The sequence below is a fragment of the Artibeus jamaicensis genome, unplaced genomic scaffold, assembly GCF_021234435.1.
Source record: "Artibeus jamaicensis isolate MK-2021 breed Jamaican fruit bat unplaced genomic scaffold, CSHL_Jam_final contig_64, whole genome shotgun sequence".
NCBI classification, from domain to species: Eukaryota; Metazoa; Chordata; class Mammalia; order Chiroptera; family Phyllostomidae; genus Artibeus; species Artibeus jamaicensis.
The window spans coordinates 932951-951322 of NW_026521911.1; the positions used below are offsets into that span (position 1 = coordinate 932951).

The window sequence follows — 18372 nt, forward strand, 5'->3', positions numbered from 1 at the left end:
ATTTGTTCTTTTTCAGTATTGTTTTGGCTATTCAGGGTTCTTTGCAATTTTTTTATTAATTTTAAGGTCACCTTTTCAATTTCTGGGGCATAGGGAGGGAGGTAAGCCATCCCTACGGCTCCCTTGAGCTTTTGATAAGGATCTCTCTAAATAAATAAAATCTTTTTAATAAATAAAAATAAAAGTGAAAAAGAATGCCGATTTCAGCTAAGATTTCTTTATAAATTTTCACTAGTGAGAGCTGTTCCACAGTGGAATGAACTTTTTAAGAAAAAGATTTTATTTATTTATTTTTAGAGAGGGGAAGGGAGGGAGAAAAACATCAATATGTGATTGCCTCTTGAGTGCCCCCCCCCCCCCCCCCCCCCAGGACCTGGCCCACAACCCAGGCATGTGCCCTGACTTGGAATTGAACCACCGACCTTTCAATCTGCTGAGCCATACCAGCCACGGCGGAATGAACTGTCTTAAAAGGGAATGATCTTCCCATCACAGGCTTTTTTTTTGAATGGCTGGGCTTATTCTCAGCTCTAAAGTCTATATCTTATTGAATGAACAAAAGCAGTAAAGGCCTGTCTTGTTCTTAGAGGACAAAGCTGACCTGTCTAGAGACAAAGGATGAGGTTTCATTCTGTTTTTATTTTGTTTTTATTCTGATTATGAATGTTATACATTCATTAAAAAATTCCAAACAATATGTATGTGACATAGAAATCAAAAGTGCCCAGAGAGAACCACTACTAATAGTTTGTTAAGCTTGCAGGTTTTTTCTTTTTTTTTTCACTGTTTTATTTATTTTTTATTATTATTATTTTTTTAAATTTTATTTAGTTATTTTTCAAGTACATTTTTTTGTCTATTTCTCCCATCCCAGCCCCCCCTGCCCCATCTCCCCATTGCAGGTTTTTTCTATTAATATTTATAAATTTTAGGTGTTTATGATACCTGTTATGTTCTACAACATTTTCTACCCTAAGACTGTATCTTAAAATATTTATCCATGTTAGTATATATGTCATTCTCTTTTAAATAGATTTTTTAGAAGTATTAACTTCTGTTTATAGACATGTTAATGAACATTTTATCACCGTTAGAACAATGACTTATAAACTTCTTACATATATAATCTGCATAACTTGGCAAGGATTTCCATAAAATACATTTGTAGAAATGGAGTTGCTGGATTAAGGGAGTTTTATTTAATTATTAGTGGATCTTTTTAAATTGCCCTCTAGAAAAGTTATCAGAGTTAACAATCCCACCAACATAGAGTAGCAGTATTAACCCAGTGTTAGAGAGTGGATAGGGAATCATCGGTGTTCTTATTAGTCTTTGCCAGTCTAATAGGGTGAAAATATCTAATTTATTAAGTAAATTAGTGAGGTTGAGCATGTTTTTATACTGATCATTTGGTTTCTTCTGTCAGTTGTACATAATGTTGATTAGTTTATAGACATGATATTTTAATTTTTATCATGGTAGTATTTTTTTTGTCAAATTGTTTTGCAAGGCTTAAAAGCAAAAATATATCAGTATTCTACCTTACGTGTATCTATCCCTAATTCTTACTTCAGTGGCAACCACTTTTAACCTTTTTGGTTGTTTTCTGGTACTTACCTCTGTAGTTTAAATAATATGACTATATCGCATATAAGTATACATAATTTTACTATTTAGTATTATGTATAGACTTCTTACGTTGTTATACCCCTCATGTACACTCTGTTCCTCCTACCAATTTTCAGTTGAATAAATATTCCTTATTTAATCATTATGACATATAAATATTGTTCACAGCCAATCCACGTAATGTATTTGGTCACATTTTCTTTTCTTGCCTAGGATTCTTTCGGAATGTTTCTTACTGATTTGCAAGAGCTCTTTGTATGTTAGGAATAAGTCTTTTAACATACATGTTACAGGTATCTTTCCCTAGTTTCCTATCTGCTTTTATTTATATAATTGGTATAGACATTTTTATAGACTAGATTTATGGATCATTCTGTGGACTGAGGATTCTGTTATTTGCTATTATATTTGCTATTATATTATCATCTTATTATTTATGGCTTGCCATCCTTGTGCATCTGAATTCATTCTCCCTGCATAGACAGACATTAGATACTTGCTGTAGCCACCAGTTTTACAATTCTTGGGGACCCCTCACCCTCAAGTCTGCTCCAGGTTAGAGGTGGGTTCTGAGGAGGAGAAGCTGAGCAGAAACATTGTTGGGACATTGCTGAGGTATGAACTTCACTCTTATGTAACATAATTAATAGCACCAGCTCCCATCTGTTGAGTGCTTTGTAATGAATGTGCCAAGTATTTTGCCATGAGGTAGGCAGTATTATTTTTGCCATTTTATAAGAAACTGAAGCTTAGCCCTGGCTGAGTGGCTTGGTTGGAGTGTTGTCCCATGCACCAAAACGTTGAGGGTTTGATTCCTGGTCAGGACACATGCCTAGGTTATAGGTCTATATGGGTGGCAAATGATGTTTCTCTCCCTTCCTCTCTCTCTCTCAAATCAGTAAAGATATCCTCAGGTGAGGATTAAAAAGAAGAAAAGAAAAGAAAGAAACTGAAGCTCAGAGAAATTAACTGAACTCCACTCGACCAGTGATTATTAGCAGAGTCAGGATTACTCAGTCCCTCACTTCCATGCTTTCTCCATTCTTCCATGATGTCCACGTAGTATTTCTACAATTAGCAGACATTCTGTTGTCCTTTGCAGTGCTGTCACTTGGTTCATCCTCTTGTCCAGCATGTGCTGCCTCGTCGTTAATCACTTAGTGGCCATCTTGGTTATCAGACAGATTAAAGATGGGATTATGGAAGCTAAAATTATGAAGGTAATAAAAATATGTAGGTAAATAAGATAAAGATTTGATATGTGTGGTTATATTGTTTTTATTCAATAAAGGATACTATTGGCAAAGTTAACTGATAAAAGAATGGGAGATAAGTATGATTAAAATAGATAATAGATTAATATCTAGACTGTACAAAGTAACTCATAAACACAATACTCAGAACAGCACACAGTTTAAAATTTATGAATTGTTTATTTCTAGAATTTTTAGTGTAATTTTTTTTTACGGAGGTTGACCATGGGTAACAGAAAACTGCAGATGAGGGGGAACTACTGTAGTGAGTGAAAAAGTAACAGAGTGGCAATTAACAAATAAAAAAATGTGTGTACACAAAAAAACAGTACAGTTTATAATATGTCTTTGGGGTGAGGAATAGGAATGAAAATAATCAAAACAGCTCCCCAGAGAATGTTATATAAAGGAGAGGCACTGGGATTGTTAAGTAGTAGAAAGTGTTCAAGGTTAGCTATCAGAGCTTTCCAAAAAAAAAAAAAAAGGTTCTTACGACATGCCAAGAAATGATGGAATTAATTGATAAGGCTCCTGCACTCAAACTGAATGAAGTTTTCTGTTCTTCACTGGTGCTGGTTGGCGGTGCAGCCTTTCCACTGAATGGAAAAACACTAGCTCTTAGACCAGGTTTCTCAATAGGGAGACTATTAACATTTGGGCCAGGTGATTCTTTATTTTTGTGGGGAGTTATCCTCTTCATTGTGGGGTGTTTAGCAGCATCCCTGGCCTCTACCTGCTAGATGCCAGTAGCAACCAAACGTGACTCCAGACAGTGCCAAATGTCTCTGGGTAGGAAATTCACCCCTGATGAGAAACACTGTCCTAGACTCAAGGACTAGGTCAGCATAGATGGTGCCAGTCATGAAACTGATTATGAGCAAGTGGTTTCACTTACTGGTTTCACAGTGTTATCAGACTGCTCTCTGTAATTTAAGAGTACAAGTCCAACCTTCACATTGTTAAAAGAGAAGCTTAGTCTAACTGCTTTTGGGAACAAGAGATTTTACTGTTTCTGTATTTAAATTTCAGTACAGTTCTTTTGAATAACAGCAACAATATTAATAATACCTTAAACTGCTTATAATTTCAGTTTGTTGATGTTAAGGAAAAAAACAGCTTCTCATCTGCTGTCTCATTGGAACCTCACAACAGCTTTATGAGATGGTCCAGATAGAGGGTTTATCTCCGCTTTTCAGATTCGTAGGCCAACAGGCAGAATCCTGAATCCCAAAGTGATTTGCCAGGAGCACATGGCCATTAAATTGGAGAACTGGACCTAAAACCAAAACCTGATTCCTGGTTAAGTGCTCTTTTCATAGAGCTGCTCCACCATGTTTTGAGGGTTTTTTAAAAGTGTCAGGAAATTATCATCATTTTCTGTCCTGGTCATTTCCGGTTTTAATCACCCAGATATTTCCTTTTTTGATGACTTTTGCCCAAGTCCTTCAGGCATTTTTCAGTCCTTCACATCATCGTGCCTCCTCAGGCTTGTGGGTTCCCCACAAGCTCAGTGAATGTGTGAGGGAGGCAGGACTTGGGAGAGACCTGGATTGGAACCCAAGGCCAGGGCACACTTTCTTTTTGGCCCCTCTATACCTCAGTTTTCATCATCTATCTATTCAGAGAGTCTAATATTTATTACTCACTCTTTAACTCCCTCAGTGATGTTAGGGGAAAGAAGTTTATACCTGGGAAAGTATCTGTTCTATTTTTAAAGATCTCCAAGGAGAAACTTTCATCATCTCTCTTTGTTACCAAATGTAGCATCTTTTCAAACTCCTCTCTGCTGATTGCTGTTTGCTCCTGGAATGGGTGAGCGGCAAAATCTCCTACCTGGAAATCTGTAAAATACTAAAGATTTTTCTCAGTCCAAGACCTTAAGAGGCTAGAGGATGCTGACTATGATGTTAAAGGATTGTAATCGACTTTCTGTGAGAAATAAAAAATTTCTCCTTACTATATAATTAAAACTTCTGTGATGCAAACATCAGCCTCCTCCTCCAAAGAGCCTTGCCTACCTCAGTAAGCTCATTTCTTATACCTCCCTCAAGTACTAGTTGTACTTTCTCCAGCATACCCTGTCCCTCATCCTGAGACACTCGTCATGATGCCTTTCTTCACCTGCACCTAACTAGGCCATCAGGACAGAGATCAAAGGTTGCATTCTTTAGGAAGCCTTATTTGGTTTCCCTACGCTGAGTCAAGTGCTTCTCCTCTGCTTTCTTGGCCATCAGGACCTACTTCATTATAGCGCTTGTCATGCTGAGTAGTTCTTTGTTTCTCCTCAGAAGACCTAAGTTCTTGAGGAGGTTTTCTTTTTTTATCTCTGAATCCCAGTCCTTTAGCATGGAGTACAGTAAGTGCTCAGTGTTTTGTACAATGTCAGTAAGTACAATACCATCGTTCCATTGTAAATACCATTGTATTTACAATACCAGTAAGTACAGTGGCTGCTTGACTCACCCTTCTGCCTGGAGAGTAGAAGACTTAGGGGGAGATAGTAACTTTAGGTATTGTGAAGTAGTCCAAAGAGACAGGGAGTGAATTTACTCCGCGTGTCTCTGAAGGACAAGAGTTTCAGACCCAGTGGCAGATGGCACACAAAAGCAGGTTTTTCAGAGGCAGTAACTATATAGCACGTTTATTAGCAATGGAAGGACCTGCCTCACTCATGCGGTAAGATTGATCATTTACCAAGGGTGTGGTAGGAGGGAATTGTCAACCAGGTTTTTACCCTGTAGGGTATTCCAGCAATGTGTGCGGTCTTGCCAGGCCACAGAACCTACATGGAATGTATCTGCTTACTGGCCTCTGGGTCATCTTCACAGCCATGCCATCCTGTAGTTTTCTCCAGGCCTAATATCCTGGTGGCTTCAGCTGTTCATTAGAAGGCTCTTGGTTTCCAGAGCCTTGTAATTCTGGCTGCTCCCTGATCATGCTTATTTGTCAGTGTTCCTTGTACTGCGTGGTCTGAAGACCTGATCCCATGGCCCCAGGGATGCTTTGACAGAGCAGAGAATAGTAGAGCTGCTGCCTCCTCCAATCTGAGTCTGTTCCTAGTTAAGCAGCATGAGGTTGCCTTGGCTTTTTTGGCAGTGGCCCTGCTGACATATACTGGGGGAACCCCCCAAAATGGAATTTATTTATTAAAAATTGTGTAGTTTTTCATACACGTTTAAACTTCATTCACCTTCAAAGTACTGTCCATTTGATGCGATACACCTATCAAGATGTTTTTCCCACTGCTCAAAGCAGTTTTTGAACTTGTTGATATCACTGTCTTTTAGTGCTTCTTTAGTTTTTTGTTTCAGCTCATCCACATCAGCAAAACACTTCCTTTTGAGGACTTTCTCCATGATGGGAAACAAAAAAAGTCAGTTAGGACTAGATTGGGTGAATAGGGAGGATGAGGCACGGGTGGGGGTCATGCTGTTTTTGGTCAAAAAGCACTGAACACTCAGTGTGGTGTAGGGAGGTACACTCCTAAATCACCCATCATGAAATGGGCAAAAGCATTAAGTCTGCAGATAAATTTACTGAATGAAGCCAGTGTGGTCTCTCACAACTGTGCCAGGTGGCACACTGATACAGAAGCGTTCCTAGAACACTCATCTACCAAGGGAAGCCTATACTACAAGGGCCCCACCCTCCAGAAGGTAATTCTGTTTTTTTTGTGTGTGTCCCCCACCCCTCATATTTCTTTGCAATTTGTACCTCTAGGTCTGTTTCATATGAGCTATTAAATCATTCCTTCCCCATCCTATATTTGCAGTTGATTAGTTTTTGGTTCTTCATTTCAGCTTACTAGTTCATAGAATATCAGAGAAGAACTCTGGAACAGCAATTTTCAATCTTTTTCATCTCCTGGCACACATAAACTAATTATTAAAATTCTGCAGCACACCAAAAAACATTTTTTGCCATTCTGACCAAAAAAATAGGCATAATTTTTATTCATTTACACCTGACAACCTGACAGCTGTTGCGTTGGTTGTTTGTCAGTTTTGTTTTGTGTGTGTGTGTTCATGTGTTCTTTTAATCTAAGGAAAAAGACGTCTGTGCTCCTGACTAAATAGTCAGGTATTGCGTGTCTTAAAAATTCTTGTGGTTGAAAATGGCTGCTCTAGAAAGAAGCTTTATCCTTTTGGATCTTGCTGCTTCTGCTTTTTGTGTTCACTGCCTTGGGTCTTCCTCACCTCCCAAGCTTTGTGCTGTCCACAGTTTGGTAAGCAGATCCATTGTATTTGCATCCAAATCATGAAAATATTGACCAGCACTATGGAGCAGATCCCTGACACCTTCCTCCAGTTGACCTCTGTCTCTTTATCAACATTTTTTCGAAGTCAATTGTTCTGTTAGCTGGCAGTCTCTTAACTTTGTTCCATTACCTGGACATGTAGTTTTATTTTATCCTTAATATTCCTTTTCAGACAAGCATGGTGAGTGATTCCTGTCCCCCAAACATATGAAGTTGCAGAAATGGCAAGAATTCTGCAGAGCCATGCATCAGCAGACTGACAAGGCAGCTGGTGCTAGGGAAGAAAGTCACTTGGGAGCTCTTTCTGACTTTTCGTGAATTACAGTTTCTGAGATGAAAAATCTAAAATAAAGACAGTCCATTTAAACATGGACTACCTCGTATTGGTAGCTTCTAAGTTGTAGCATTGCAGAGATAAGTGGGAGATTGCTTTTCTTACCTTCCACATTGGAAAGCTGGGACTGTTCCTCAGTAAATGTTTGCTGAATGAATCAGTGAGTTGGTTTCAGGATAAGTCTTTTTTTTGTTTGTTTTTAAGTTAAATTTTTTTTGTATTTTATTGATTATGCCATTACATTTGTTCTATTTCCCCCCTCCGTTCCCCTCCACCCTGCACACCCCTCCCCCACCATTCCCCCCTTTAGTTCATGAACACGTGTCTCAAGTTCTTTAGGTTCTGTATTTCCCCTACTATTCTCACCCTCCCCCTTATCTATTTTCTATCTACTGTCTATGCTACTTATTTTCTGTACCTTCTCCCCCCTTCTCCTTCTCCCACGCCCCTGTTACTAACCCTCCATGTGATCTTCATTTCTATGGTTCACTCCTGATCTAGCTGTCCTCTTAATTTGCTTTTGTTTTAGGTGTGGTTGTTGATAACTGTGAGTTTGCTGTCCTTTCACTGTTCTTTTTTATCTTCTTTTTCTTAGATAAGTCCCTTTAACATTTCATATAATAAGGGCTTGGTGATGATGAACTCCTTGAATTTGGTCTTATCTGAGAAGCACTTTATGTGTCCTTCCATTCTAAATGAAAACTTTGCTGGATAGATCAATCTTGGTTGTAGGTCTTTGGATTTCATGACTTGGAATACCTCTTTCCAGCCCCTTCTCACCTGTAAGGTCTCTTTTGAGAAATCCACTGACAGTCTGATGGGAACTTCTTTGTAGGTGACTGTCCCCTTATCTCTTGCTGCTTCTAGGATTCTCTCCTTCATTTTGATCTTGGCTAATGTAATGATGATGTGCTTTGGTGTGTTCCTTCTTGGGTCCAACTTCTTTGGGACTCTCTGAGCTTCCTGGATTTCCTGGAAGTCTATTTCCTTCGCCAGAATGGGGAAGTTCTCTTATTATTTGTTCAAATAAGTTTTCCACTCGTAGATGTTCCTCTTCCCCTTCTGGTACCCCTGTAATTCGGATGTTGGAACATTTAAAGATGTCCTGGAGGTTCCTAAGCCTCTCCTCATTTTTTTGAATTCTTGTTTCTTCATATTTTTCTGTTTGGTCATTTTTTCCTTCCTTCTGGTCTGCTTCCTTGATTTGAGTCCCAGTTTCCTTTCCATTACTATTGGTTTCCTGTGCATTACCATTCATTGCAATTAGTTTAGCCTTCGTATGTTCCTCTAATTTGTGACTAAAATCAGTCAGTTGTGTGAGGATCCTGATCACCAGTGTTTTGAACTGTGCATCTGAAAGTTTGGCTATTTCTTCATTGCTTAGATTTATTGGCTCTGGGACTCTGAGTTGTTCTTGAGCCAAGTTTTTATCTGTTTGTGCCTGTTACATATGAGGAGCGGAGCCTTAGTTGTTCACCAGGGTGGGCCACCCAGATTTCTGGTTTGTGACGCTGTAGGTGGGGGTGAGGTCAGAGAGGGACAATGGCAGTCCTCTCCACTCGCCCAGTCGGCCTCACCGCTGGCCCCCACCTGCTTATCTGAGTGCAAATGTGCGAGCCCGCCACCTTGCGCCGGCTGCCGGGGCCTGCGCGATCTGTCTCTATGCTCACCTCTTCACTGGTTTATCTGCGTGCAAATGCGCGACCAACTGCAGACAGCCAGCCGCGCCTCTTCCCTGGGTTCTGTCCGTAGCTAGCCTGCACCAGGGATCCGCACCCTCAGCTGCCTGTGCACCGCCCAGGTCGGGGGATCTTGCCCAACCCGCTCCACTGCTGGCTTCGCCCCTTCCTGGTTTAGCTGAGCAGTTCGTTATTTTTGGACTCTGTATTGTCGATTTTCTGTGTGGTTTGGTTGCATTTATTGTTGTTAAAAACTTTGCTGTTTTTAGATTTGGTTGTGCGAGGTCGCAAAGTGTTCCCACCTACGCCTCCATCTTGGTGGAAGTCTTCAGGATAGTCTTCACGTCAGGTTTGTCTTTCCATATTCAGGGAAAGAACAATAAGTGGCTTTTACTTTCCTCCTTCACCTGGCCACGTACAATCTTGGAACTAGCCAGAGCTCTGCCTCTTCCAGGCAGTCTTCCCTGACAGCTCCTGATCCTACTGCTGTATCTCTCCTCTGAACTCTCATGTCAGTACTTGGTTTCCATGGCTGCCCATTGATGTGTTTATGTCTCATCTCCCCATATCCTGCAAAATAAGTTATGGCCCAGTCTTCCTATTGTTTTGTGCATTCCACAGTATCAGGCAGTACTTAATTTAGCAAACTATTCAACCAAAAGTGTCTGCGTGAATGTTGCCACCAGATGGCATCAGAGTCATTGCCATTGTTTTGCGATTCTCGGTCTAACTTTGAGCCATTTACTGTCAAGTTAGCAGTTAAAAATGCCTTTCTTAGTGAAGAAGCGTCAACTTATTTGTTACAGAAAATGCCGATAAATGCTTCAGTAGAAACAAAGAAATTAACTAGACAAAGTTGTAACTTAGCATTTTCACATGGTAGACTGTCGTGTTCACTAGCCCGTCCCTGCCTCTTGTCGGGCTCTGGGCTTTCACCCCAGTGGTTGCTTTCCAGAACCTGACTGAGCAGAATCTAGCTTTCCAGGCTTCCTAATGGAGGCGCCTTAATACTGTAAAGTGGTCTGAAGTCCTTGGTTTATGTTTTTGGGTCATTTATTTTTTCCCCTGTAAAGGACAAATTAAACATTATAACAAGGTACTATAATGTCCCCCCTTCTAATATGTTGATTATTTTGGTTGCCTCATTGCAGTCTTTGCTCCCTTACATATGTGACTTTATGCAGTTTTGATCATGTGAAGCCATAATAAGAGCTCTCATTTACTGAACTCTTATTATGAACTATGTACTGTTCTTGTTTTATATACATTACTTTTATGTAAATGTAAGAGCTGATATGTTGAATACTTACATTATACTTATTGAATGCTTATTTATTGAATATTTACATTACTTATATTGAATGCTTACCTTGTTAGGAACTGTTCAAAGAGCTTTTCATGCATTAACTTACCTAAGCCAGACAACCTTGTAAGAGTAGATATGTTAAATCCATTTTATAGTTCAGAAAACTGAGGCTTATCAGGTTTGAGTGACTTGTCTAAGATAACACAATAAATAGCTATATTGGGATTCATATCTAGATCTTCTTAATTCTAAAATCTCTGGTGATTTCACTATATTGTATCATTAGGCTTCAGTGATTTCTGTTTGGACTTACTCTAGAAAGGGTCTAAAGATTAATAGAATCATTAAAATGGGGGGTTGATTTATGTTTTTCTCCTGCTGCTAGATTGTTAGATCCTTGAGGACAGGGACTAGAGGTCACGTTTATTTCTTCATTTCTCTTTCCATTAAATGCAAAGTAAATACTTGATGGATAAATGAATGAAGCATTTTTAATACAGAACAGAAAAGGTTTGTGCACAGGTACTAGCAGAGCTAAACATCGAGAACTGCAGTGGAGAAATACCGGGTATTGTGTTATGCATGGCACCACTCAGGAGAACGGGAGGCCAGTACTCAAAAGCCTGAACTCCCCAATGGCATGTAGATTATAGATCATATGGGGCAAAATCACCAGGCATTGGGTAATAAATAAATCATTTCTTCAGATCTTGGGGACAGTTCTGAAGTCTTTCCCTGCGTCCCTCTGTTTGGTCTCATGGAAAGGTAGCCAGGGGTCCATTCCACTTTACAGCTCAGGAACTGAAACATACATTAGGTCAGGGTGTTATCTTGAGCTCCATGGTGTGACCATTAGTCAGGCTCTGGCTACTGTCTTCTGATGCCTTGGGGGTTGCTGCCTATCAAGGAGAAGGCTAGGTCTCTGAGGGGTATACATAGAGAGGGATATGGTTCCTAGAACTAGGACTTAAAACTAAATTAGTCAGTTATAAGGACACTTGGGTTCATTCTCCCAGAAAGTCTAAGATACAAGCTGAATAGAACCGTAGCATGTTAGAACTTGAAGTGATTTGGAAAATCAGATCACACTCTTCCTTTAAGGAGGGTGACCTTGGGGTGACCCAATGAGTTGGAGGCAGAACACAACTTAGAATCTAAGTCTACTGGGCCATCAGGTTTCAAAGAGACTAATCCTGTCCCTGAATTAATCAGTCCCTTCCTCCCTTCTCTCTTCCCCCTCCCCCCTCCCTCCCCTCCCCTCCCCTCCTGTGAAATGACACCAAGAAAACTGAGGCTTTTTCTCACTGCCTAGCAGTCTGTAAGAGAATAGTAGCTACAGACAACTAAACATGGAAGGTGCTCTAAGCTGCACTTTCTGGTATGGCAGCCGCCAGACCCCTGTGGCTGTTGAGCACTTGAAATGTGACTAGTGTCTGCAGTAAATGTAAAACACATGTTAGATTTCAGAGCCTTAGTACAAAATAAGTAAAATATTTCATAAATAATTTTAATATTGAGTACATGTTGAGATGGTAGTATTTTGGATGTATTTGGTAAAATATATTATTAAAATTAATATTGTCTGTTTCCTTTTACTTTATAAAACTCAGCTACTAGAAATCTTAAAATTAAATATGTGACTTATATTACATTTTGATTGGGCAGCACTGGTCTAGAAATCCCCAAGAATAAATACTTTCTCAAAAGTTTACTTCATTAAGTGCTAATTAGCTTTTTTTTTCTTTTACACCTGCTACTCATCTGAGATGAGTGAAATCTAGTGAAAGGTGAAAGTTGGGTGGTTGGAGAGGGAGTTAAAAGGTATTGGGGAGCAGAAGAATGGTGATTAGTCCAAACTTCTGACTTAGAATTGTTTTATATCTTTGGAACTCTTCAGCCAACAAGCCGGAGGTGAAGACCTGAAGGAGGGAGAAGTGAAATAGACATTCTCTGAAATAGAAATGTGCCTCCGTCTCTGGGTTCTAGTCTCACTTTCCATTTACTTATCTACATTTATTGATGCCTGGGTGTCCAACCCTTTGGCATCTCTGAGTCACACTGGAAGAAGAAGAGTCGTCTTGGGCCACACGTTAAATACATTGTGACACATACTCACAAGCAAATCTCATAGTGATTTAAGTAAATGGGGGATTTCATGTTGGGCCACATGCACAGCCATCCTGGGCTGTGTACAGCCCATGGACCTCAGGTTGGACAGCCTGCGTCATGTGCCAGTTTTCTAGCACTAGACACAGATGAATATGGCCCAGTGACTGCTCTCAGGAGCTTGTGTTCCAGGTGGAGAATTAATTTGAACCCAGTCCCGTGCTCTAGATAAGCACTGTGAGCGGGTAGAGAAGAAGACGCTGTTGGAGCACTGCGAAGGCACGCTGCGCTCTGCCCGGAAAGGACAGTGAAGGCTTCATTGTCTTGGATGTGATGTTATCTGGCAGAAAGGCAGGTGGGAAAGATGTTTCAGCCTGAGGGGGAAAGCCTGACTACAAAGCATGGGGAATTGTAGAAGATGACCCTTGGAATAGTAGTTTGGGCCATATTTGGTGGGATAGGACTTCCTGTCTAAGGAGTTGGATCTTATTCTATATGCAGGGTAAAGTAGAGGGTTTTGAGCAGAGGAATGACATGTTCAAGACTGTTGCAGATGTCACTTCAGTGCTCCTGAGAGGGTAGATTGGAGGGGGACACACTGAAGGCGGGGAGGCTTAACAAGGAGGTCATTGCAGTCAGCCAGGCAAGGGACAGCACAGAATCAAATGGAAAAAGGAGAGAATGTGTACAATAGAGAGTTGGGTGAGGGATGAAAGGGAAGTGTCAAGCATGGTCCCAGGTTTCTAACTAGGATCCCCGGGAAGGTATCTTTGTCCACAGCTGGAAATGTAGGAGGGGATCAGGCTGAAACGGAGCACAGAAGATGTACTCTGGACTTGTGGGAGAGCTGCAGGGGGAGCTGGCTAGAGCTGCAGTGCTTGCATTTGTGTTTCAGATGGTGACCCTCTTTCAGATGTGGATTGTTCCCCTCTATTTCACATTGAAGCTGCACTGGTGGAGGTTCCTAGTGATCTGGATCTTCTTCTCTGCTGTCACAGCTTTTATCACCTTCCGGGCCACCCGAAAACCACTCATACAGACAACCCCAAGGTGAGAATTTAGGTATTGGGAAAAGCTAGGTTTCCTGAAGCAAACAGGTTGGGATGCATGGGAGGGGGTGGGTTTACATTGAAAACATTACAGTTTTTATCCGCCATGGTTACTTGGCTCTGGGCCCCACTAAAACAAGCTGATTGGAAGACCTACCCACCACTGACAGATTTAAGAAACCCAACATATTTCCCTATAGTTTACCTAATAGTTTGTTTCAAGCTTCATGTACATAAAAAGCAACAGTCCTAGCTGGTGTGGTTCAGCTTGTTGGAGAGTCATCCCATACACCAAAAGGTTGGGGGTCAGGGTACATACCTAGGTTGCAAGTTCAATCCCTGGGAGGCAACCAGTTGATGTTTCACTCCCTTCTTCTGTCACTAAAATCCATAAACATATTTTTTTTTTTAAGCAAAGAACATAGTAAGCAAATCCTGGTGATCATTGTATCATTTAAAATGTTATTTTCTGCCCTGGCTGGTGTAGTTCAGTAGATTGAGCACCAGCCTGTGAACCAAAGGGTTAGTGGTTCAATTCCCAGTCAGGGTACTTGCCTGGGTTGTAGGCTAAGGCCCCAGTAGGGGGCGTGTGGGAGGCAACCATACAGTGATGTTTCTCTTTCTCCTTCCCTTCCCCTGTCTAAAAATAAATAAGTAGAATCTTTTAAAAAAATAAATATTAAAATAAACTACAAAAATTTTTAAAAGTTATTTTCTTCTGTGAACCCTTCTCTAATATCTAAGTTAGACTTCCTATTATATTTTTTCATAGTGCCCTGCAGTTTTTTTTCATAGAGCTTATTATAATTTATAGTGAAATATTATTTTGAGATTCTACGCACTGAACTGTAACTATGAGATTAGGAACCACATCTATTTTGTCCATCACTGCACACCCAGGCCCTTCCACAGGGCCTAGCACGTAGTAGCCTACTGTATGAATTTTTGTTGAGTGAGTGAATCTCAGCAAATTTGCAATTTTTCAACAAATAGTACTTCCTTTTGGGGCACAAAGCACCTCCAGCCTGTATAATTCTTTGCATTTTATCCAAATGCACTTTCTTTTTTTTTCTTTTTTAAGATTAAAAAAATTATTATTTATTTCTCTTCAGAGGAGAAGGGAAGAAAGAGAGGGAGAGAAATATCAATGTATGGTTGCTTCTTGTGCGTTCCCTGCTGGGAACTGGCCTGCAACCCAGGCATGTGCCCTGACTAGGAATCGAACCGTGATCCTTTGGTTTGCAGACCTGCGCTCAAACCACTGAGCTACACCCCAGCCAGGGCTGCATTTCTTATTTGATCCTCCCAACCACCTTGTGAGGTCATTTAATATCTGTACCTAACAGGAAAAAAAAAAGATTTGCGCATTCATTCTTCATTCAACAAGCACCTACTCTGTTGTCAGGCCCTGTGTTGAGTGCTGGGGATACAGAGCTGGATAAGACATGGTCCCTGCCCTCAAGGAGTGCTTGCTTTAGTTGAGGAGATGGACAGGAAAGCAGCTGTTTCAGTGCAGTTGGTAGTACAGGTCCAGGAAAGCCCAACAGAGGAAGTGGCCAGCCTCTGAGTTATGCCTACCTGAGCCAACGTCTTCCATGTTGAAAGTTGCTCTTTTTCCTGCGCCTCGGGCGTTCCACTGTACTGCAACCTTTTGGCCATCCGAGTCTCATTGTAAAATTTATCTTCAAGGTAAAGTTGGTGATCCAGAAGCCCTCCCTGGGTGTGGGAGTTTATTTTATGTTAAGGGCCATTATATTGAAGATACAGGCTCTGTGGCCAGGTGGATGTGGATTGGAAAGCCCAGCCCCACCACTTGTTAATTATATGACCTGTGTGACTTCACCTTTCTGAGCATTGAGTTCTTAATCCCTAAAAGTGTGTAGTAATTACTACCTCATATAGGATGATATAAAGAAAAAGTGTAATAAAGCATATTAAGAGTCACCAAGTCACAAACAGTATCAACTTCTAGCTAAAATGACTGAAAATAGTCCATAACCTGGAAGATTTTTAATAATAATATTTGATAGTGCTTTACTATTTCAGAGCACTTTCATAAACATCCACATATATTCACAGAGCACTTATTGAGCCATGTGTTACACACACCAGGAAATGGGCCCTGTATGAACCAGTGAGAATAGCACAGTTTCCCTGTTTTACAAGTAAGTGAATTGTCTCAGAGGTGATTTGACTTACCTCTGGTTACCCAGCAAATAAACCTCCTATAGTCCAGATTCCACCTCAAATTCCACATCCTTTCCATTGTGTCTCACTCCCATCTGCTCAGCACAAACCCTGGACAGTGGAACTGTGTGTGGTCTTTGAGGTCAGGCACCGTGAGATGTTTAGGGCCTTTCCTTTGCCCACGAATTTATTATCCTTGTTTAGCAAGGGTCACAGTCAGGGACCTTGAGCAGAGAGTCACAGGGACCTTGAGCTTTCTCTCTGGGGCCTGGCATTGTTGGCAGTAACCGAGTTGGCTCAGGAGCTAGATGGGCCTGTGCTGGTTATTTAAACCAGCCAATTACTAATTGCTCATATGCTCTCATTGCAGGTAGAACAATGGCTCCTGATATTGAACACCTGTCTCTCTCTCTAACATTTAAAAGGCTCTGGTACATTCTGTTACCATCTTTCCTCTCTGAAACTAGCTGGAGTGTACCAGCCAGATCCCACACTGCTTTTCATTGGCTCCTTTGGGAGCATGGCGCAACCCCCGCCCCTCCCAGCACTACCATCACACACACACACTGCATCCAGTTCAGAGGTATTCTTTGAGTGCTTCCCTCTTTATCCCTATTACTCTGGGAAAATTTTTTTCAGAAACAAGTCATTAGAAATTGTTCACTTTATTATTGGCTTATGAATAGGAACAAAGCATTATTCAGTTTAACCACGCCCAGGTATGAAATTCTGTATCTAATTCTACCTATTTTTTATCTTTCCTCAAATTCTGTTTCTTGACAAGAACTACGAGCCTTCTCCCTGTTCCCTTCCGAGCATAGCCGTAGTTACTCATTTTCACTTCCTGTTCCACCTAACCTGAACTTGGGATGTCGGAGGTCCACTGTGCTCTTCGTTTGAGGCCGAAACCTTTTAGGGCTCTTTTATTCCCTTGGTCTGAGACGAGGAAGATACAAAGTACTGGCTCCCCAGTCTATGGAGATGTTACCACAGTTAAGGGAGGGAGTGACCTGCTTTGCCTAATAACTAAAGTTTCTCAGTAAGTCCTAAGCAAAGGGCCTGGTGTTGCCATTGATGTGATAATAAGAGATTCTGGTTGTCCAGAGGTCTCTAGAGTTTGTGTCTGCTATTAATTTTTTCTCCTTTTTCCAGGTTGGTTTATAAGTGGTTCCTGCTGATCTATAAAATCAGCTATGCCACGGGCATCGCTGGCTACATGGCCGTCATGTTTACCCTTTTTGGGCTTAACTTAATATTCAAGTGAGTACCCTTTTCTTTTTTGCTGGTGTTAGGGGAGGAGAGGCTAGTGGGATACCTTTCTTTCTGGAGCAAGTCCTGTTACTAACAGGGGGAATATGGTACCCAGGATAGGAAACTTGAGCCATGGGGAATGCGAGGGTGGGCCCTCCACAATTGTGCAAAGAGAAAGGCATGTCTGCATAATACAAAGTTAGAATCTCAAATCATTGGCTATATTTTCCAATAATGTATATTTTAGTGGTAAAGTCTAAGAATAATGATTATAGCCAGGCACCTGTGACTCCATCATCCTTGTAGAAACATTTTCCTTGTCCCTTTCTTTATTCCATCATCCACTCTGAGTGGTCTTACATTCAAGGGCACTACGAGTTGGCAAACTGTGTCCTGTGGGCCAAAGTGGCCTACCTCCTGTTGTTATAAAGCAAAAAAATATTTTCCTGGCACACAGTCACACCCATGTGTTTACATGTTGTCTGTAGCTGGTTCTGCAGTGAAACAGCAGAATTTAATAACTGAGGCAGAGACTATATGGGTCACAAAACCTAAAATATTTACAGTTTGGCCCTTCACAGAAAAAGTTTGCTGACTCTGGACTAGACATTCGAACTCGTGGTATGTAGTCGGCCACACCTGGCAACAGATCCACCTAGAAGGATACAAGACAGGAGACAGCAGTTCTCATAGTAGCCCCAGGGCTGAGACATGAGGGAATGAGACCACACAGATGGGTTTGGGAGCCGCCTGGCCCAGAAGTGTTCCAAGCGCAAGGAACACATCCAGTCCAGGTGCAGTGCTAATCACAGGTTCTTATATTCAACGTATAAGTATTGTGGCTTCGTAACACAGCTGACATTCCACCTGTATCAGATTTCTAAGGAAACAGTTCTAGAAAGTTAACCTGTGGACATTTCTTGTTGGGCACTTAGGTTGTTTTTCTATGTAGTGTTACTACAGATAACATTGCTCTGTTGCTTCCTAATGTTAACATTACTAGTAGTAGGAGTCTGGCTATTGCTTGACATTGTCATAAGCTTTCCAAAGATGGATATCAACGTGCAGATTCTCCCCACCTGTGACTGAGGCAGCTGCCAAGAAGTTCTGGGCTTTGGGACTGGCAGGTACAGAGGGTGGGGCCCTGGGGGGTCCCTGGCTGAGGTGATGAGGGCCGTGGGTCACGAAAAGTCCTAAGCCTGAGACAGTGCACTGAAGCGAAAGAGATTGAGGATTCAAATTTGAATTCGTGACCACTGGCCTCTTCTCCAAACCTAGTACACTTACGTGGGAGTTTCTTTGAAACCGGGAGGGAGTACA

General features: G+C 41.2%; 1 protein-coding gene across 1 annotated transcript in view; it reads left to right on the forward strand.

Annotated features, from left to right (window-relative positions):
- Positions 1-18372, forward strand: part of RNF121 (ring finger protein 121) — a 72737-nt gene that overhangs the window by 38065 nt on the left and 16300 nt on the right. The window contains exons 4-5 of the mRNA XM_037135682.2: positions 13461-13615; positions 16954-17061. Coding sequence (XP_036991577.1) covers positions 13461-13615; positions 16954-17061 — 263 coding nt within the window. The remainder of the gene's footprint in view (positions 1-13460; positions 13616-16953; positions 17062-18372) is intronic.